The 22969-nt window shown below is 35.3% G+C and overlaps 1 protein-coding gene across 2 annotated transcripts in view; it reads right to left on the bottom strand.

Moving 5' to 3' along the window:
* Nucleotides 1–185: 185 nt before the first annotated feature.
* Nucleotides 186–22969, bottom strand: part of LEMD3 (LEM domain containing 3) — a 45243-nt gene continuing 22459 nt past the window's right edge. The window contains exons 4-13 of one of the 2 annotated variants that reach the window (XM_062584225.1): nucleotides 18335–18402; nucleotides 16284–16363; nucleotides 16052–16200; nucleotides 14281–14382; nucleotides 13110–13212; nucleotides 12718–12896; nucleotides 5214–5295; nucleotides 2814–2919; nucleotides 2653–2731; nucleotides 186–2381 (exon numbers count right to left, since the gene is read on the bottom strand). In XM_062584225.1, coding sequence (XP_062440209.1) covers nucleotides 2218–2381; nucleotides 2653–2731; nucleotides 2814–2919; nucleotides 5214–5295; nucleotides 12718–12896; nucleotides 13110–13212; nucleotides 14281–14382; nucleotides 16052–16200; nucleotides 16284–16363; nucleotides 18335–18402 — 1112 coding nt within the window. In that variant the 3' untranslated portion in view covers nucleotides 186–2217. The remainder of the gene's footprint in view (nucleotides 2382–2652; nucleotides 2732–2813; nucleotides 2920–5213; nucleotides 5296–12717; nucleotides 12897–13109; nucleotides 13213–14280; nucleotides 14383–16051; nucleotides 16201–16283; nucleotides 16364–18334; nucleotides 18403–22969) is intronic. The other variant, XM_062584234.1, reaches the window with a different exon arrangement.

Raw genomic sequence — 22969 nt, 5'->3', positions numbered from 1 at the left:
TCGGGGCAAGTTTCAGGCTGACAAGACAAACTTAAGCTCCCTTTTGTATCTCTTGTCAAAGTACCACCTATTCCAATGTTAAATCCTAACCAGGTGGCTATGGTGAAGAATTACTCTTTCCCCTCACTCCCAGGTGAAAGCAAGTATTAAAGAAACATCCAATTACCTAGAAGGTGAGACACATATAAAAACCCTAATAAACCTTTAATTTGATTTTTTTTTTGTTTTTTGTTTAGTTTTTACAGGACAGGGTGACAAATTACATCAAACATCTGATTCTTCTCAAATGTTTAGGTATTATACACATTCCCATCTGTCTTGCAGGAAGGGATATTGGTCAACTTAACAGTTTTAGGTAAAATAAGCTGCATAATAGTCATATTACAATAATAAAATGTACAGTGTTTACAAGAAATATATTTTAGAAGCAAGAACGATGCATTTTGCACCTGCATCAAAAGGCGACCTTTTAAAATGCCACAACTATTTTTACATTCACTCTTGCAACAGGTCACAAGATGGGGTCACTAAGGTCAGGTTAACAAATCACTATGATGCACATCAAATACAACAAAATTAGTTTATATACATATATAATACATATACATGTATATTATACATATACATATATGTATATAGTAAAACTCATCAAAATCTACCAGACCTGGCACAAAATCTACTCACCCATCAAAAATATGTACTTGTCCTTGGTAAGTAGAATTCTGCATGGCTGATTATATATTATATATACTCATTCATTAGCATCTGAGACATAAAACTGAGAATTTAAAATTTTTCGGTTAACAAACTCTCCAGTAATAAACATGGTGCCCACAAAAGCACAAAGGTAAGGCACAATAGGATTTTCTGTTGCAGAACAGTGTGCATCATGTTTACTTAACCATAAGAAAAACGTGCATTATTTGTGCAAGTTCATGCTGCAAATCCATCATATCTACAAAATAAAGTGAGTTTCAATAAAATTCATTTCACTGGTGCGCTTTCAGTCTCACCACCTATGGAATATTCAGCTGGGTAATCAGACAAAATTGTGTTGTAGGAGTGGGCCTTAGTAAAGCCAATGGTCTTAGATTTGCAACTAGACTTCTCAGCAACAGTTTTTGTAGTTACTGGCTAATTGTTAACAAATTTACAGGCTTGGAATCACAGCAATTACTGTCAGCTGAACACCTACTATTATTTCTAGTCTGCATCAGCCAAAATTGTTGTCTAACAGTTAATTGGTTAGTTAAAACAAGTTATAAATGTATTGGGAAAGTCACTTAATCCCAATGGTATTTTGTCACAGCCCTGGCAATTTTTATAATGAATACAGCTTTTCACAAAATATTTTTCCAGTATCTGCCAATTGCTTCTTTATTGCTCACAAATTTGAATTCATTACAATTGGTATCAGACCTTTCACACAAAATCAGTCAGATATTTTCATATAAAACCTATAAAAGATATTTAACTTGTATCTAACACTTTAAGTTATTTGGCCTCTTGTCATGGTACAGCCAAAACCATATAAAACATTAGGTTTTGAATAAAATAGGAAGCTTACTCATTGCTTCAATGCAGACATCCTCACATAACACAGCCATTTTTGCCACCACCAGTATTTACTGTTTATACACAAAACCCAGTATATCCACATTCAGCTTGTTTTCCCTCACACTTATAGGCACCCACTAATGCCAGGTTAAATTGCCCCATTCCTTAGCCGCAGAAAATGATTCTTTTACAGCAACAAAATCCTAATATTGACTGAAAAAAAATATCTTTAAGTTACTCACCATCTGGAACTGTAGGTTGGTTGTTACAAAATACCCACAAGATTATTTCACAGTTAACTATGGAAATACAGGAAGTCTTCTTTTCTCCATGCTTTTGTATTATCAAAAACACTTCTTGGTGAAAAAATACAGTCACCACATCTGAAAATGTTTAATGAATTCGGTATTCGTCATGCAAAACTTAAATGCATTGGTTTACTATAGCCCCCCCCAACTTCCTGAAGCAATTTTTTTTCCGTCAGCTCAGTATTACTGCCTCATTGCTAAGTCCCTTTGGAAACAAGATTTCTGGAACGTTCAAAACTTTTATTTAATCCATTAAAGTATTACATACAAAAAGCACTAAAAAAGGAAGACGGCAGCCAAACAGGAATTCTCCTGTTGCAAGTATCAGTCCTAGCAATTGTAGAAAGTCTTCTCAGGAACTTCCCTGAGAATTAGTTGTGCCTGTCCGAAGACGGAGATGTGACATAGAGTTCATGTGTTTGTTTGATGGCTTCAGGGGAGTGTTGCAAGTAAGAGCCTGGGGAAAACGGTGATGATATCGATCTAGTCGCAGGTATTTTACTGTTACCAGCTTTCCTATAAGGCAAAGGAAGAGGAAAACAAAGACCTACTAGTTTAGAATAATTACTACATTTTGCTTTTGGATGAAACAAAAAACATGTCACTACACTGAGATTACCTTACCACGTGATACAGACTACGTTTACTTAAAAAAAAAATCTTTTTTTTTTTTTTACTGCTTGATACTTCAATACAAAACACTTAAAAAGCTATTTCAATGAACTCCAACTGCACCCCATCCTCCGCAGTCTCTGCCCGTGTTTTGTTAGAAACCCTGATTTCTTACCATCAAACCAAGAGCCATGTAATGCCTTAAAAGCCTTTCCAGCATACTCTGGAGACAGACACTTGACATATACACAACCCTGCATTAAGAGAGAGAATTTTGGTTTAAAGTCCAACAGACAGAGAAACAAAGCATTAAAAAGTTACTAGAAAGATACTCACCTCACGTGAATTTTTGTCCACGGCAATATGAACAATTCCATCGTTATCACTGCATTTCTCCAAGATTGCTTCTTGAATTGCTAAATGCCAGTGATCACCTATTTCCCTAAGCAAACAATAAAAGATTTAATTAAGCACTAGTCTTTTTAAAAGAAGTTATAGAACTATATAGGAATAGATGTGTTACTAGCTCTAGCAACAAAGTGAGAGAACATTGGTCTTTGAAGTATACAGACATTATGATTCAATTCGGTTTCATGAAAACATGTCTTCTCCCATGCAGCTCTTTTTGTGTTATCATGATACCTGACAGAAAGCACTAATACTTTTAAGTTGTCAAACAGAAGTAATCTGAAGTGTTACATTTTCATTTGCTAAAGGAATAAATAATGACTAACCTATGCTTCTACTGAAAAAGGTTCACCTTGGGTGAGTGTGCATTAGCATTTTAGCTTTGATCAAGTGAGTTTTAGAAGGAAATCTCTCCTTCATCCACACTTACCATGCTTTGATTTGCATTACTGAATAGTCTAAAACCACCCATATCAAAGTTATTTTTGGTTTAACTGGAAGATGTACTCCACAGGACATTTAATACACTCCAGCTGCTAATAGGCATTCACTCAATGGAACCAGATCAGAGCTAGTCCAGAGTATTACGCCTGGAAATGCATACAGTATAACACTAGGTCTTCGGTATCCGTTATTTTGCTCTACAGCTTTGTTCCTATTGCCCTACCTGTGCATAGCTTTAGAGCATTTTTGATGTTACCTAAAGCTGAGGTCAAAAACTCAGATACAATGCCATATACATATTAAGAGGTGCCTAATCTCAACACATTACGTATGATTCTGCATTCAAAACCTAAAATTGTTTAACCACATGACATCTAAGAATTCAACCTGATAGTTGAACAATCCTTGAAAAATTGTGGAAAATTCCCTTCAGGTGTGAAGTGGACAATTAACACAAGAAAGTAGCTTTGACTGCTGTGAAGGAAACTGCTAGCAGTAATCTCCCTGCTCCTGGTAACTACTAAGCCATATAAATTGCAGGAAAATAGTTCTTAACATTACTCCTTCAAGGGGAGAAGTAAACAAAGCAAATTAAATGAACAGGAGGCAAGAGACAAAGTGCTGAATAAAAATCCTGGCAGGGTTGCATAAAACAAGTGCAGTTACGATGTTTGAGAGAGAAGGTCACACAACAGCAAGGCAGATGAGCAGATATTTCTCTGCAGTGGCTACTTCTGGCAAAGGTAAAAGATCAAACAAGGCAAGAAACCAAAGCAGTAAATGACACTAGAAATACAAGGGATACTAGGAGCTGAAGACAATATATCCAAATGCAGTAATCACCTGTGTCCTTACTCCACTGTCCTCTCCTACTTCCTGTTATTCCCTATGGTAATCAAAAGCTTTTTTTTTTAAAAGCATTCAGCTTCTCATGTTCTTCAGTCTTGATAAGCATCTCACCTTTATTCTGTAATACAGGATAGCATCCTCTTTTTTTCCCCTTACATAATCATATAAAGAAATTAATTCCTTCAGAAGAATTACTGGAATCCTTGTATCTTTTTTCACTGCACAAATAAGGCTTCACAGGTTAGGAAGGAGTAATTGAAAAAACCCTACTGACTTCAGTATTTCAAGCTTTTGAAAGTGCCAGTCCCCAAATCCTAACATATTCTAGCCCACAACCAATGGGGTAACAGGACAGTAAATTAATTCTAATAATATATTATAAATATATACACACACACACAAATGTAATAACTTTGCCTTAACCTTTAGCATATGAAACAAAACTTATTATTTATTCAGATACAACACATACTCTAGAATTATATCTAAGCCTTAGAAGCCATACCCTGCACTAACTTCTATTTAAAAGCTTTCCATTACAAAAATCCATTTGCTTCAAAACTAGGCAGTCAAAGCCCTCCCTAACATACAAAATTTCTTGTTCTAAATTCAACATTCAAATGCATGTTGTGCAAGTTCTAAGAAAGTCTAAATACTTTAGAATACTTTAGAACCTACAGTCTATTATGATTAGGCCACATAACAGTTAGTCTCCCCTGCCAATTGATACAATCAAACATTTACAGAATCAGAAGATTGGCCATTACACCAAATGCTTTGATTAAATGCAACATTCCTTGAGGACTGACCCAAAGACACCAAGCAAGGATATATGATATGATACATTGTGAAGGATAAAGAAAGACTTAAGCTTATGTCTTCTCAAAAGTGCCAGAAGCAGGGATTTTTGCACAACTGGTTTGTTTCTTTTAAGATATTCATGTTCACTGGCTTCTTCCAAAACCCCTACAGATGAAAAGATTAGACACTTTCAAATGAATACGGAAATATGGATACATAATCACTTTTACTTACATAACTGGATCAAACATATTGCGAATCTTTAGACACGGTGTCAAGCTGTTTGGTGGTGAATTTCTTCTATCTAGATGAAATGCTAAAGAAAAAAAAAGCAGTAGTATTTACTGACAAACAGGATATTATCTAGTTAACAAGTGTCAACCTTACACATTAATGCCTTTCTGTTCCTACTCAAAAGAACATTTTCTTCCATATATGAAAAGCTTCAAGCAAGTTTATCACAGAATCTTCTACTGCCCTGAAGAAAGCGTACTATACTTAGTAATTAAATTTCTTTAGTTTTACATCTATTAAATTTAAAATAATAATGCATTCACTCCTAGTTAGGACACAGTAAATGGAAGGAATTCAAGGTATTAAAAAGCACTATACAGTTAACACAGAAATTGTTTGAATTATGCCTCAGTGAAAAGAGGTAGGTATCCTCGATATCAGAGCAAGTTTCTGGAGCTGTAAATTAACTGTTCAGTTTCAACTCTCTGATGAATTTACAATTCTTCCATTTTGGGGGGCAATCTGCTTGTCTAAAAAAAACAGGGCAGGTGTTTAGATGGACACTACATCATATCTGTATTGCAATAAGAGGACAAGGAACCCTCTATAAGGATGGAGCTTTTCTAATCCTAGATGCTCTACATACACAATCAGAAATTGGTGAAAGAACTAAAATGAATCACACCAGAAGTTATAAAACAGATACAAGAAGAGTGAACAGTAGAAATAACAGAATAATTATTTCAAAGCTGAATGGTCCCATGAAAGATCTTCTAAAGTTCTAATGTTCTAAAATACATATCAGCTTAAGATTCTCCTTGCAGGTGTCACAGCAGAAGATAAACATGAGGAAAGGAAGATAGTAGCCCTATAGATTCAAGTAAGATGGCTCCAAGCCTTGAGAAAAGCCAACAGTGCATCACCAGAAATGGAAGTGAATAATCTGGTAAAACTGCTTCCAACACTTGAAAGAAGTATTATTTTGAAGCCTTGTAGATAAATAGCTGCAAAAGTTCTAATGTAAGATCAAAAACCTCCACAGGACAAAAATAATATTCCAAACTGATGCTAATGCTTCACAATCCTTACTTTCAGTAGGGTTCGAGGTATTCATAATGTTATATTCCAAGTGTTAGAAGTCTTGATGTTTCCTATTGTTACCTGAAAACAAATTCTTAGAAGTATATCCAAGGTATAAACACCTCTGCTCTTCCATAACTCACCAAAACAAATATCCCATTGTCAGGCATGCAGAAGACATTGCATATGAAACACTAGCACTAGCCAAGAGAAAATTCACTGCCTGCAAATACGGCACGGACAAACATAATACTCCTTATTTTAGTTTTCTATGAAGCAAGAAAACATACAATCACCACCTAGAAATTATAAAAGACGGTCTCCAAATCTAACACAGAACTTATCATACGTCTTCCGAAAGTCAACACCACCTCTAACAACTGACCAGTTCTTCTTGGAAATAGTTCTCTAAATATGCTGGTGACATTGCACCAAAATGAGCTGTCTACAGCTTAAGGAAAAGTCCTTTTTCAATAGCACATGGTTTTGTAAAGTTTTTCACCCCGATTAAAAATTATACATAGGGTATGCAATAAAAACTTTACAGAACTAAGCAACATTGAAAAATAAATGGACTTACCTCACTCATGTAGGTTGGCTTCAGCAGATCAAGGAAGGGTGAAATGTCACCAGCATATTGTACACTGGGGCACCACACCATACTGGAGAAGGTGATCTGGGGTGGCCTAGTCATGAACCTGGACCTGAAAAGGTGTGGGGTTGAGGAAATTATGTGCTGACTGTTAACAGCTAGGTTTATTCAGCACATCATTTTGATCTAAGGATAAAGAATGATGAGGTTATTGCAGAGGATGAAGACCCACAGGATTAACACCTTTGCAAGCTGCTTATGAACTGTAGACACATTCTGTTGTTTAAGAAGGCAGCTACATCAATGAACTAAGCAAGAGTAATCAAATAGGAAATCTGTGTCTCAGTGCAGGTACCTATGAAAACAAGCCCTGTCTGTTCCAGTTTCTAATAATCTTCCACTTAAAAGCACACCAGCTCCTCAAAGTTTGCAGAGATTACTTCAGTCAGAGCAGAACACCAGCCCTAACACAAGAATAAACTACCTTGCACTAGCAGAACAAATATGCCTACAGCAGTGTAGTATATGAAAACAAAGATGAGTCCTGCTTTTTCTCAAAAATATTTCAGAGCCATAATAAATTAAAATAAAGTTTTGCAACTTAGATAGAGCTTTCTATGTGTAAGAAAAGTTGGTGACAGAAACCAGTGAGGTATAAAATTAATGCTGGCACAGTAATAGGCATGAAAAAGCATACTAAAAATCAGAGCTAAAATTGGAGGCAGGTAAGAAATAGAAAAGGAAAAGTAATTAATGTGTAATGCTGTACCTACACAAGAGAATTCAAAATAGTGTTGTTAACAGACATTTCTTAAATTTCATTATACATCTACACCAGAGACATTTAAAAAAACACTTAAAGTGACATAATTATTTAGATTACAGTACTGATTATTTGAAAGTTTCCACTGATGTGGAGTATGCAAAATATGCTCATGACAGCGTTCCTCACAATAAAGGCATAAACAACTATTCCTGTGGGACAATAGTCTGAGCTACACAGTAACCGAGTATTCATCTCACCTGTCAATTATTTTCCTAAATCTTACTGTTGAGACTTAGATTTATCAGATGAAAGTAAAAGGCATAAATTTAATAAGAAAGCAGAGGCATGACTTTGCACAATAAATCACTAACAATAAAGCTTTCAGGATCTTCATAAATTCCCCTATAGGGCTAGCAAGCACCTCCAAGCAAAGTGGCTGGTGTTTTACCTCAATTATAATAAAACCATATTATCTTAAACTATATATGACTCTATCATTTCACATTCAAACAAGAGAAGGGGCTGAGAGTGACTGCTACTAACAATCTTTGCATTACTGACTGGAATACATCTACAATGGAGGAAAAAAGTCTTGCACAGCGTGATTTCAAAAGGAATGTCCAAGAAATTATGGTACTACCTTCTATACCTCTTGATTCACTACAGTATTATTGCAATTATTACTGCAATAAGCAATTTCCCAGGACTTCCCTCATTCTTATTCTTATCACGGCAAGAACAAAAAAAAAAAAAACAAAACAAAACAAAAAAAAAAAAAGAATCTAGTTGAAAGTGTTACACAACACATGCGGTTCTTCAGTAGATGAAAAAGTATCCGCAAACCTAAATACTACCGTATGCTAGCCAGAGAGAGAGGAGAACATGGTTGTCTTGGGTTTTAATATAATAGTTCAGCTACAGAATCAGCATAGGACAGATACAGAATTTTAGAACAAATAAGGTATTTTCCAGTTTTCCTGCAATAGCTAACAGAGCTTTTTTTAATGTGGAGAAAGGATTATATCCTCACAGGTGTGGGGGGAGGAGGAGTGTCATTCATGAAAGGTAACGGGTTATCTTCCATGCTGCAGGATGAAATATCATCCTACCTGCAGGGTACTTTGGAGAACCCCTATTTCATCTCCAGAGCTGTCAAGGAACTTTTGCTATCACTGTTAGTTTAGCTATGCTGGAATTCTAACTAGGTATTTTTCCTTAAAGCTCCAGTTATTGAGGACATGACAGGACAGCCACATCCAATCTTTCTACAGCAAACTGTCCACACTAGAAATAAGTATTTCTTTCATTGCTTTAATCAAATTGCATTTGGGAATGAACAAGACTATTGTCAAATTTATTTTTGAATTGAGAATTTTCTAGGCAGTATTTTTCAAAACATTGCTTGTAATTGTCCATCATCCTACAGTATCAGCTTACCTACCTTATCTATTCTATTGATAAATATAGTTTACACATCTAGTAGATACCTGGTAAGTATCTAGAAAAACTGTACTTTATTCTGATAGAGCTTAAAAAAAGAACACAAGAAAAGAAAAAAAATCTACTGTCTATCAAAGAGTAGGATGCATCCTGAAGGATTGGACAAAATGGCACAGTCATCCAAATGAACCTCTGGATGACCACAATGAAACTCTGGACACTAACACAGACATAGAGCCTATATTTTCATGCATGCTACAGGTCTCTACTGGAAAAGAATATTATCATACATCAATCTCCTAGTACATGTTGATTGACAGGTCTTAAAAGACTTTCTTCAACAGCACATATTCTAGGTATTGCGTTCTGTTACAGAATACTACCAGATATTGAAAGTTTAAGAAAAATCATGGTGCTGAGATTTTTTCAGATTCAAAAACAAGAATTCTGCTTTTATAGGTACTGAGTTTGTTCAGCATTTACCAAACCTGAAGATTATTTAAGAAAATAATCTCCAGCCTGTTTCATGAAAAAGTTCTGTATTCAAACATTAAAACTGGAATATGAACTTCTAGTTGATTTATACTTCCAAAAAATTAAGAACACACATACATACAGAATTGCCAATATTGCAGAAGAAACAGTTGTGTAAAAGGTATGAGACACTTATGTCACGGAACTATGTCATGGAACAATTTCCAACAGGCATGGGAAAACAAGAAACTCAAAAGAGAAAGCTTTAGCATGTGAAAGCTACCTTTGCCTTGTAAATGTCTACTAAGATGTACAGAGCCCTTTTTATATCATTCCAACAACTGCCATTTACATACTCTTCTGTAAGAGCTGAAGTTCTTCCAACATCTTTCCTAAATTACAAACAAAAGAAGAGAACTAGGAAAATTGCTGCTGAAACAACTGAAAGAGGCATATAGAGTATGCCAAGCACATATTCTAGGCAATAGACAAGTAAGCACTACAGCTGATGAGTAGAGCTCTCCTATACATTTACAGTAGGTAAATGCTGAAGTAGGTATCAGTCACTCAAATTCTTAGGGTAACAGACAGTATAGCTACAGAGGTAGCCATACTTCTGTAGTAGTATATACTTCATTTAGAAATGAAGTTTTGGAAACTACTAATGTGTTGGAATCCTGAAAGAACAGTCCATATAGCAAAGCAGCACCCGGGCTATCACCCACAAAGAATGCTTTCAGATGAAGGAAGTTTGTCATTTTTGATATAGGATAGAACATTATATATTTGTTTTCTTTGCAATATAAATCAATGTCACAAGAACAACAGAGCAAATGAGCAGGTCAAGAAACTCCAGAACAGGAGTGTCATGTTCCCCAGCCTGTATACAGAAGAGTAAATTATGTAAAAGGTTTAGTTTTATAATATGTATAGTTTGCAGAAGTTACATTCAATATAGTTTTTTTCAAAGTCAGTCAGGACAGTATTACAGATGAGGCAGAAATAGCTAGAGACAAAACCTGCCAGTGTCTGCACTGTACGAAAGCACTCATGCATCCCTAATGCATAACGTCCTAGAAAAAAAAAGGCTCTGCAATTCTCATAAGAAAGTTACTATTCACATCTTCCTAGTTAAAAATTTAATTTTCAAAAACTGATCATTTCATATAGTTCTCACAGCAGAATGTCATGCTGCTACTAGCAGAACCTCAAGCCTGTTAGCATTATTTACAAGGTATTTTTAGAGGGAGAAAAAGCAAGCAAAAAAATTTTTGATGGGTATTTAGAAGTGAGAAATGTAATGCTAAAACCAGCTCCATAACTTTGAAAAGTATCTAACGATATCACAGTATAATATTTTGGCATATACAAGAAATGGACCCCCAAACAAGCTAGGACCCTGATCAGAGATCAGATTACATGCCAAATGTTGTGAGGTATTTGCAAATACTTGTTTTTTCAAGTCAAGTATTGACTTGTCAGCCAACCAGGGCAAGGAGGATTGTTTGTTTGTTTTCGCTTTGCACTTATGAAAAGCAAAAGTTCAGACCTGAGGGCTGAAAGCATATATAGTCCATATGAAAACACACAAGTGTCCTGGAAGAACACCAGAATATGTTAGCACTACTCTCTTGTTCAGACAATCAAGCCTGCTACAGTTCAAGTGTTTCAAGCTAAAAACAAGATCACAATGTGCTTCTGTCAGGTTTTGAAAAGGAAGTAATTACTATAGAGGTCACTTTATGTCTTCTTTTAAGGGAAATGGAATAAGAATATTTCTTACAAATAAAAATCTGTATCAGTAAAAAACAAAAATAGAAACCTATTAATAGTTGCATTAGTTAAAATATGACCAAAATAGGCATATTCCAGAAGAACAAAAAAGAAAAAGTACTTGCTTGTTAGTGGGGTTTCTTTTGTTTAAGTGTGACCAGGAAGGGGAGAAAAAACTGTTTGGTTTTTAGCTACCTTTCACTCAGCATCTAGTTCAATGCCACCGAATACATGCTGATATCTGATAGTAAATAAATAAAAAATTGATCTAAGAATAGAAAAAGCAGCAGCTCCCCCTTTCCTTACCATCAAAATACCTAATGAGTTTATAGATTAGGATTCTATACAGTGTTTATTTCAATCACACTGAAGAGAAAATATAGCATTCCAGAAGAACATAATGCAAAATTGACTACAGAGACTCTTGAAAAATCACAAGATTTAAATAACTGGCAATTAGGTCTTCACTTTCAACATTTATCTGCAATACTTAGATTTTGATAAAGTGATCATTCTTTTTTTTAATCGCAATCCAGTAAGTATTCAAAGCTTTTAGTCGACGGAAATTTGAAACTATAATTAAAAACTTGAAGCCTTGTGTAAGTAAAGAAGACAAAGAACTAGGGGAAGATAAGCACTGCAGACAAACAACTGCATGACCTACTGGGTTCTTGCTTCATTAGCAGCATCAGTAGTTCCACGACAAACATGCAAAGTGACACACCATTGCTAAGTTCACTCATGATTACAGTCTTCTCAAAACAAATGCTTTGCTGTGCCAAAGAGCTTCAAAAAAGAATGCACAGAGCAGAAAAACCTTTCTTACAGAAGGAAAGTGCCACTAGGAGATGCTAAAAATTCATGTTTTGTTGACTGAAGAATCTTTTATCCCAGCAGCTTCCCCTTCAAAATAAACAAACTCCTCCTCCAAACTCCACTTTAGGGTACCTGACTTAATAGTAGAAAATTCAAATCCAGAGCTCTGATATACTTGCTATCAGATACAAACAATTACATTACTTCCAATAACTATGTACAAGTATAAAGGAGGTCAGAACTAGATCAACTAAAAAAATATTTGAATTCACGCAAAGGAACAAAGTATCTAATTTTGGCTATATGCAGTCTGCCATATTTCTGCAGTAGCTACAACAGAAAAAGCCTATTTTGCATGAAAATAAGACAAACATTTGATACACAAAAGAAGCAAATCAGCTGAATAATATCATAGAGAAATAAGCATTGACAAGTCATAATCATACTTAAAAGTATCAGGGAAAACAAATCTTTCATTTTAAGTGGCAAAACATTCAGGAAGGAGGCAGAAGCACACAATTTAAACCAAATTCCATTTGCAAAGTAACCAAATTGTTCTATACCTTGGCCTTGCCATACTTTCGATGGTATAACTAGAATTTTGTCACATGCTGCAGAAGGTTGCATCCACTTCCAAACCAAGAACTCAGCACCACCTATTCTTCGTGTCTCTGTGCGAACTCTAGATTCATTTGCTGCAAGAAAGTCAACCGCTCTATTCCAGACTTTCCTCATTTTCTTCCTGAAAGCAAGAATCACAACATTAGCACTACAACAACCTGCACAGTTGACATACAGCACACAGAAGAAATTCAGTGTTGTTTTCACCTGTATCTATAAGGCAATCAAAATGCTGCACCATGCAATCTACTAAATTAACTCAGTTAACCGATTAATTTCTAAGCTACATGCTTTATTCTGTGTAAGCATTTCAATAGCCATAGTGAGAACATACCTGTCCTGAGGGGGTATTAGAGAATCACGTACATGTGGAATAGGCATATAAGGCTGCAAGTCTTTATTTTCAGAACATGCCTCACTGTGACTTCTTAGAACATCTGAGAACATCGTAAGAAAAAAAAAAAGTTATCTAAGTAGTTTAAACAAACATTTAGAAGTATTCAATGCTGGCTATGAACAGCTACATTAACTTTTCTGACTACTGGAGTTGGAAGATGATGTCAAGGTGTTCTTGGCATTTTAAATCATTTCTCCTCCCAAATATGTTAAATGCAAATCGAAGAAACTAATTACACACTTACACACTCCAATTTTATTTGGAATAAAGGAAGAGAGTTCTTGTGGTTAATCTTGACTGCCATTTTTAACTGTCACCAAAGACAGAGGCATTTAAAAACACAGTGCATTCTCCACAACAAAACTGTACTCACAAACCAAACAGGTCACCAAAGGGTAAAACAAGAAAATAGCCCTGATTTCTCTGCCCTTCCTACCATCTTTAGATTTACAATGACTGTCACAGAAAGTAGTAAATTAGAACAGTTTTAAGTATAGATTTTAGTGCTCGTTTTGAATGGCATCTATGAACAAACTACTAAAATCACTGCAACTTCAAGTACAAAAGGTAGAATTTCAGAATTCAATTATACATACTATTTTAGTAACACAAATCCAATCAAACTGTGAAATTTAAAAGCTTCTTTTTCTATTGAACAATCATTAAGGATGGAATTGAAAGCTAACACAAGTTTTAGGAGTACACTGGCTAAAGACAGCTGAAAAACAAAATGAATGTTAGAAAGCAATGTGTCGCCATACTTAAAGTCAACCAACATCCCATTTGTATTTGTATTTTTAATAACAGATTACATCCTGCCCGGTCAATGGTAATTTATTATAGCCATTATGATACAATTCACAAATTTAAGACTTTACCAAACACCTTTATTAAGACAAGCTTGAAGCAGTTTAGCTGCACTCACCCCCCACTTTCTTAAAGAAAAAAAAAAAAGAAAAAAAAACGAAACAGGCATCTCTCCAAGTACAGCAAGATAACCAACAACTAGACAGAGGCTGGAAAACATAACTGACCGAATTATGGTGAACACTTGAAAGCTTATGTAAAGCTGATATAGATGCATCAGATGTGATTTGAGAAGCCGTACCTATGATTTTTACCACCATATCATACATCTGCCTTGTCTCCTCTTCCTCTTTTGCCCAACGATATTTCATGTAGTGCAAGACTCCCCATACCATTGCTACACCTGCATTAAAATTAATAAAATTATTTAAACATTACTGAATTGTTGGTATTGAACAAAGTTCACACTACATGCTTCAGAAGTTGGTTGAACTAAGCCAAAATTTTAAGGTACCTCAAACTTTAAATCTAGTGAAGTATACTGTCTTCATCTAACAAAGCAACACTAGTTCTTAAATTTTGAAGAGCAGATAGATTTAGAAATTTTTTTCCTTAACAATAACTTGGCATCCCACCGCCAGAACTGTATTTTAAAATTTTACCCTATGGTGAAGAAAAACCCCCTGAATTACTGTGGAAAAATTCAAAATCATATGAAAAGTCTATGTAAACTGACAGTTTGGAACATCTTAAGTTTTAAAAATAATATTCTTATTTACAGACAAGTCACATGCTTTAGACGTGTAAGTCAAAACTAATTAACTTTGCTTCAGCTACAGATTTGTAAATGAAGTACTGTATGTTTTTTTTCTATTATATTAAAGGTTATTTCCAAAAAAGACAATCTAGTTAAGGCCAGAAACATAAGTTGAAAGGCCATCAGAAACATCTAATTTCCTCTTCTATCTCAGGCTGAAAGCACGACTATACATGAGACCTCTCAACAAAGAAAAAAACATACACAAGTGCTAGCCACTTAATTGGTTTTGAACCCCAGTGACCAGAAGGCAATGTTAGCTGATATATCGAAGAGAACGAGTGACACCACTATTTTAGACCAAAATGCGTGTTTACCGATGACAATACATCTAATTTTTACATATATTTTTTTTAATGGCATTTCCTAATATCCTCAATTACAGACAAGAAAATTGAGGCACCAAGTGACTTGTTCAAGTATGACTCATCGGATCCATGACCAATTAAGTTTTGAAGTCCCAATCCAAATCTCTATCCACTACTACTAGAAGGTGGCCATCTGGGACAATCTGCCTTTAGCCTTTTGGTTTCTCAAAAGGCTAATGAAGGAGGTCTTACATCTTCTGTTCCTTAAGTATGAGATTGTTAAAACACTAAGACCAAGGAAATACTGAATATTCAACAAGCGTGAGAGATCAGCTTTGCATCTTCAGTATTTCTAACATGCCACATGGCACGCACTCAACAGGATCATATATTATGCTGCTGAGTTTTCAATTTGGTCAAGACTGAAACTTAGAGAGTCATTGGAAACTAAATCCACAACTCTTACTGAAGGATTAGGTGTATATATACATATTTTTAATTTTGTAACATAGACTTACAGTTAGGAAGTTTTGGTGACAATCACGTTGACTGTCTACCTTTCCTAGACATTGGAAACATAACTACAAAAAAAACCCTTCAAGTTCCTCAAACACTAGTGAAATGCTCTCCAATTAAGGCTATCATCTTTTTAATGGGCATTAAAAAAAATTAATTAAGTCTGGATGCTTGAAAGCCACAGATTTTGCTTTTGCAGGCAAAAATTCCAAAGGAATAGATTCAACTAACTCTTAACAGCAGGCAATAGCAACCGATGGGAAAATACAGTGGTACAATCAAAGCGCAAAGCAGGCTGTTGTAACCAAGATATCAACTGGAGCTCTGAGTTAGATAGCTGGAAAAAAACTTTCTGTGAACATGCTATTTCCTTTTCCCTCATCCAATTACATGAACACAAGTTACAATAAAAGGCTGATTTTTAAACTTACCCAAAAGTAGTATTGATAATCTATGAGTTACATTAACAAATGCACGGCGAAAACGACACCTGAAAGACATCTTTGGACTAGTGGATTCCAGATATTTCACATTTGTCACATTAGTGACATTTATTTCATTTGGGTCATTGCTGAGACACCTATTAAAAAACAAACAAAGGTATTTACATAAATAGATACATTCTGTTAGAAGAATTTAAGTTACAAAATAAAAACCACTTACTTTATGCCAACATCTTCCCCACTATTCAAGATCCATTGTAGTGATTTGTTAAGTACGCTTTCATATTCTGGATCTAAGCTCTGTCAGAGACAAATATTAATGAGCAGTTTCTTTAATAACCAGAAAGTTGTCATGTCAAACTAAAATACAAATACCACACAAATGGATAAGTAAGCAAACCTACATGGTTTTGTTCTTGAGTCTTCAATTTTTGCATAACGTTCACTAGGCAAAGTGAATCCATACAAGCTATGAGCAGCTACGGGACTTACTAATATTCCTTGAATTGAGGGCTATTTGAAAAGTCAAGCCACATTCATCATTTTATTAACAATTAAAACCTGCAGCAAGAAAAAATTATTCAGCCACTAGGCGGTGCTCATAGAAAGTCCACTTCAAAATTAAAAACTAAACTAGACATAAAACTTGTTGAAAATTGGCCCTGTAAAACAGGCTGATGCCTTCTTTTTTTTTTTTTTTTTTTTTTTTAAGCAGCTTGATGAAAACCAATTTAAACTGATATTTTGCAAATATTCCAATGTTTCTAATGATATTGCTACACAGGAAATGATGTATACTTTTAAAGAGTGTTAGCTCACATCAATTATTACAGGAGAACATCTACTGCAATCGAACTATGGAGACAGCCATTGCTCAATCTTATATGCACTTTTGCAGAAAAGAAAAGAAAAAATGAGTTTAATATTGTATTTGAACTTATATTCAAAAAAAGAAATCCTAATCTTGCTTTGAGCCTACATAACGCAACTGGCCTACAATTAAAGGAAAAGCACTGAAGAAAAATTAAAACAGCAGCTATTTTATTTAATGTTGAGAATAAAATATTAAAGTTATATCACTTATCACAGTGAAATGCTGCAAAGGAGTTGCATTTACACTCCCCCAAAGGAGGAAATGTAGGGTTGAATGAGACTTCATATAAAGTGACAAATTAGCATATGAAATTTGAGCTTCCTTTCAGAGCTAAAAATTTGTGGTCATACCAACTGTCATTCTTTAAGCACAATAGATACGTAACACCATCCGCTATCTCATACCTTTTAGTATTTTTTTTCTTTCATGTGCTGCCACAAAGCCCTGGTTTTAACAGCAAGTATAAAATGTCATTGCTAATCTGCACTTTCTTAATTTGTTAGCAGCTTCTTTAGGATGCTCTCCAAATCACCCCTTTTTGTCTCTAATGTCTGCCAAAAACGTAAGATTTATCTTGGCTTTCTGTCCATTACTCGCAAAGTCATACCAGCTTAACATCTTAATCTCCCACTCCCAAACCGATACAAAAAATTTTTTGTATCCTCAGCTTTTAAAAATGTTCAAGGAGTCTATTCCTGAACGGGACACTAATGTGTACTAAAAAATAAACCTACAACTATCAAAAGACCAGAAATATATTTTATTGGGGAAGGGGGCCACACAGGGGGCAAATGGCAGGACAGAGTGGGATTTCATAGTACTGTATATCTAGCAAATTATTTTTAAAAAGCCTTTTCAGACCATTTCTGTTTAACATATCAATGAGTGGTGTCTCCATACAGCTGCTGCCTGTAAGGCCCACATGCTTCACCCTCTATTCCTAAAGGAAGGTAGACAGCATCCTTTCCTAGCAGGTGCCAAACAACTGTCTCAAAACATTGTCTACTGCTTTCTTCTCCAGAAAAGCTTCTGGAGATCTGCTTCACAAAAATTTTCTTCTTTGTGTCGGTCAACCACCTCCATCAATTGAAATTATGTTATATTCTTGTGTTTTAACTACAAGGGAAAAAAATCTGCACGCTATAAAGCACTATTTGTCTACAGGTGCACTGCAGCCGAGTTTTTCTTTCACCTTCCCCCTCCCCCAAAACCTCACCATCTCCCCAAATAAAAAAAAACATCAGTAGCACGTGTTAAAGATTAGTTCCAAACATTTCCAAATAACATTCAATTGTAAGTAAATTTTAGACACTACGCCAGATACAAAACTAGACCTTACAAATTTTAACTTATACAAATCTTAGATACAACCAATGAAAAATACCTCGATTGCTTACTTTCAAATATGCAGCTGCCTCCTGGACGGTAAGATTTCTTTGATTAGAGCTGCCACATTCATGTTCCCCTGGTAAAATTAAACTTTTGTTTATTTTGATCTACTTATTACTGCATTATATAAAATAAAATCACCTAAATACAGTTAACAATCTACACAAGCAGTAATAGTTGAAGAATTCTCACAAGTTCCACTAGAAAAAAAAAAAGGGAGGGGGGGGAAAAAATCTCTGAATGAATTTCCCCTTGGGAGAAAGAAAAAAAATGCCACAGCCAATCATATGTATAAATTTCATTGACAGAACTTCGTGTACTGATCAGAAAGGACAAAAGACAGTATGCAGTGCTATGAAAGTAATATAAAATGATTACTGTACACTGACTCAACTTCTTCCAGGTAATTTCTGTTTACTCCAAAACATGTATTATCTGTTCATACAAGATCAAGTCATCTCCAGTTACAACATATACCTACTTCAGGCACTATGAAGTGCCTGACTATGGATTAGGTTAATCCAAGTTACATCAACAACTCATCACTTTCTTAGACTACATGGGCATGCTGTGAATATTTGAAACTGCTGGTTTTACCATCTTCCTAATTCTTTATGAAAGTATGCAAAAACAATCAGGAAATTAGGCAATATATACAGTCAGTTCTCACAGCCATATGCCATCATCTTCCTAATTTTCTTTACTAAGCTGGAAGTACCTATTTCAAACAAAAAAATATAGTGACAGCAATGCCAAGATGAAGTCACAGAGAAAAGAAGAAAGGGCTTAACACCAGCTTTTATCTACAATTAAGCCATTATTTCTGAAGAACAGTCAGAGAGCAGTAAATCATTTTTTTTAATTTTTATACACACATGTAATGTATGTATACACCCACAACTGTCCCAAAAAACACAGTTTCACCATGTCAACACAAAAAAACAGGAAAAGCCAATTTCAGCCAAATCAGGGTTAAGCCTTACCTTCCTAAATTCATGCCAAACTGTATTATTGCCAAAGCTACAGCAAGGCAAGGAAAGTTTAAGGTATTTATACATATACATAGTATAAATAGTGTTAAATAATTTTGTAAAAGTATTTAAATTAAAATTAGAAATATTCCATAGTTGAATGTCCTTTAAATAGAGCAATTGAGGGTATTCATTACCTACGTGAACAAGAACATTCAAGGCAACCTGAGGAAGTTAAATTAGCACACACTAGCAAGTCACGGCATACCATTTTCATGTCTGTCATTCAGTCATGATAGGGGCTTGCAGGGAAACACATGTTTCTGTGAAGTAAGAATCCTTTTCAGACTGCTAGAGCAACTGTTTGTTTAGCACACTTCAAGAGATTTAAGTCAATTCTGGCTGTGTAGGCACATCAGCCTGGAGGGGACACGCTTCTCTTTTACTGACAGGCTTTAGAGAAACAGAACATGATTTGTAGGACAATGTTTATATGCTATCTGACCTGGTGCTGCTGCTGTAACTGAGCCCATATGCGTGCCCGTGCGCAAAAGCGGGATCAAGCACTGAGCGTGGCTCCGTGCGATGGTTTGGGTGTGTAAAAATCAAGCACTGAGCAAGGAAGACACGACTTGGACACAAAGTTGTTCACTTGCTAATCAACATGCAGTATTTTCAACTTTGAAAGCTTCTACCTTTACTGTGGTGGGAAAACTATATAGAGATTACTGGTGAAAATTGACACAACTCCTGGCAAAAATTAGAAATTATTACAACCTCCCACTGGAGTTGGTGGTTATTCTGTATAAAACTTAGGCAAACATTTTGTGTAGTATAAGCTCTGCTCTGGTAAGCTTTCATGTCTGTCAGTGAGGTCGCATTTCGAGATTAGTAAACTATTTATCATATTCATACAGTCTCTGGTGTAAGCATACTGTTTTGCATTTAAAATTGAAGAAATAAATGTGACAAAACTGAAAGTTATTTCTGTAAAATCCTTACATTCAATCTCATCCAGGTATTAAATTGCATGATAGGTACTAGTTTACTTTATGCTTTTTTTGCTATTTGGTAAGATCTGAGGTTTTCCTAATAAACATGTCAGTCATGATGTGACTGAACATTTCAGATGGGGAAGCAGGGGGAGAAGGAAGAAGGAAGCTTTCTGCTTAGGAGCTTCCTTAAATTTTTATTACTTTATTTATATACTAATATCTATACATATATATATACACACTATAGCAGGAAAGCACAATTATGATTCAAAATAAGAAGCACTAAAAAACACCACACATGAGCAGATTGTGAAAAACGAGCTCTTGAAAACCAGTGTCGGAATTCACCTTAAATTTTCACTCTTAGAAGAACACAGTACTGCATCTTATGCTAGGACAAAGCTTCCCTATAGAAGCTGACTGAACTACTTCAATGGTTTTAAATTCTAGTATTATTTGCCTCATTCCAGGAATTATGTTTATGTAGTATGCAACCAGTCCACTATGACTGAATTAACTGCCTGTGGTCCCGTATTCAAAAAGCCAGTAGACAGCTTCTTCATAGTCCTGTTTCTGAAAAAAATTTCTAAATATATAAATATATTCCCTTTAACTAAATTCAACACTTAAAAAAAAAACTTTGCTGCCTAGGCTCTGAGAATGTCTCAAGCCCATCAGTTTAATTTATCTTCATGCAATTCAGGGGGTCGGGGGAAGACATCACTTCTATCTTGCCTCCCACACTTGATACTAGTAAGCCAAAGTTGTATAGTTTCTGTCCTGTGTAAAAGCTGCTGGAGATGCAGCTTTTCATTCCAGCTCATCTATCACTGAGAACAATCTAGTATCTTCCTTCTGAGAAGCTCAAATTTAAAAATCTGTAGCCAATCCAGGAGTCACACAATTTTTATTTTTTTAAACTGAGAACAGCAGGATATTCCTGTATGCCATTTCAGTCACTGCTTTAGCTAATGGTTCTGCAAATGAAGGTTTAATGAAGGTTTATTTTGAATTACTTCAGTGCAATCATTAACCACTTGGCTTGGAAAACCACTTTCCATACTCTGAGCCAAAAATGTTTCCCAACTGTTCCACTTGAGGCCCTATATCCAGGAATAAAACTGAAGCAGAGGGAAAAGCCTTAAACAGGTCTGCTGCAAGACACATTTGAGCTCTTTGTAAAATCACCCCTCTGTTAAAATATCTATTGCAGGCTTACAGAAATTATGGATCTCTTTGCTGAATCTTTTCTTGAGCACAGGCCACTTCAATTTCAAATACAATCAGAGAAGCATTCCACTTGCATATGCAGGGATGTAGTATAAAGTAACATGCACACATTCCATCAATGATCAAGAAATTACTATTTAGCTTATGTTGATGTACTTGTGCAAGTCACAAAATTAGTCGAGTTCTTCTCCTAGAAATACTTTTAAAAAAACCCTAAATCCTCAGCTCTATTTTTTTTAATTTAAGTCTGTACTCACAATTGCTTTCAAGACAGAAAATCAGACCTGCTTTTCAGTGCCGATCAGAATATTTGAAACTGACTTTCATTTGGGCATTTAACTTAATTTATAAGATCCCACATATATTTTAAAACTGTGACTGTATATTTGCTTTACAATGTAAAGTGCTGTCTTAAGTACCAGAGCCAAAACCCCATGGATATCTAACATTAAGGAACACATGCATTTTGCACAGACCTCTACTCTATAGCTTGATGTGATATAGTCAACCAGTACAAAAAGAAAGAGCTTAAAAAGCATTCGTTAAACAGATCTCATGCTTACAAGTTGCTGCTAGCAGGACCCTAAAGCGGGTAGCAGAAGAAAAGTATAGGAGTAGAATAAATGTGAAAGCAAGTAAGAATGTCTGATTTCTCAAGAGCAAGTTCAATAGTCTGACACTTTGTGAAAAACCAGAATTTGCTAAATAGTCTTTAAATCACTGGTTGAAAAGAGCACAGTATCAATTACCTGAAGAATAAAGAGTGACAGAACAGAGAGCCTAAGACAGAAATGAAATGCAGTAGCTGACACTATTGAAACACATATTAAGGAACTAGTGTTTACCAGGATTTTTCCTGTAGCCATAGATTTATCAGTAAGCCTTATTACATATGGAAGTCTAGTTCACCCTTGTATGTAAAGGGCTTGTGCTGTTCATTAGCTCAGAAGGAAACTGTCTGAATCTGATAAACGACCACTGAGGAGCATGCCAAGCTAAAGAAACATCTTACTAAGCAAAAACCCTTCTCTACGTACAAGAAAGTAGGGTCACATCCATGGGTAGCTGCTTCTTGTGGGTATAGGGGCTAAGCTTATCCATTTTCTGTGTCTGACTGAAAAAGGACATGATCTCTTAAAGTCTCTCTGTGAGACACCAAAGCATCCAGTAATTAACATACGCCTGAAGGAAGTCCGATTTAAATAAAGTGCATATTTTGGTTTAGGAGCAAAGTGATAGACACTGAAATACAAAGCGTCTAAAGAAATTGTTTTTAATTGATACTTTTAAGAAAGGTAGAATCACTCCACAAAAATACAAGAACACAAATTTCAATCCAAAACTGAGCAATGAAATTCAGTTTCTCCCGAGTTAGGGATTACTCACCAGAGGTTTGGCAGACTAACAATTCTGAAAATAGCAAGGTATTAAAGGTAATCTATTTTTG

Source organism: Rhea pennata, chromosome 1 (genome assembly GCF_028389875.1).
Source record: "Rhea pennata isolate bPtePen1 chromosome 1, bPtePen1.pri, whole genome shotgun sequence".
NCBI classification, from domain to species: domain Eukaryota; kingdom Metazoa; phylum Chordata; class Aves; order Rheiformes; family Rheidae; genus Rhea; species Rhea pennata.
The sequence above is the reverse complement of the archived record's forward strand: the minus strand, read 5'-3'. Positions and strand labels throughout refer to the sequence as shown.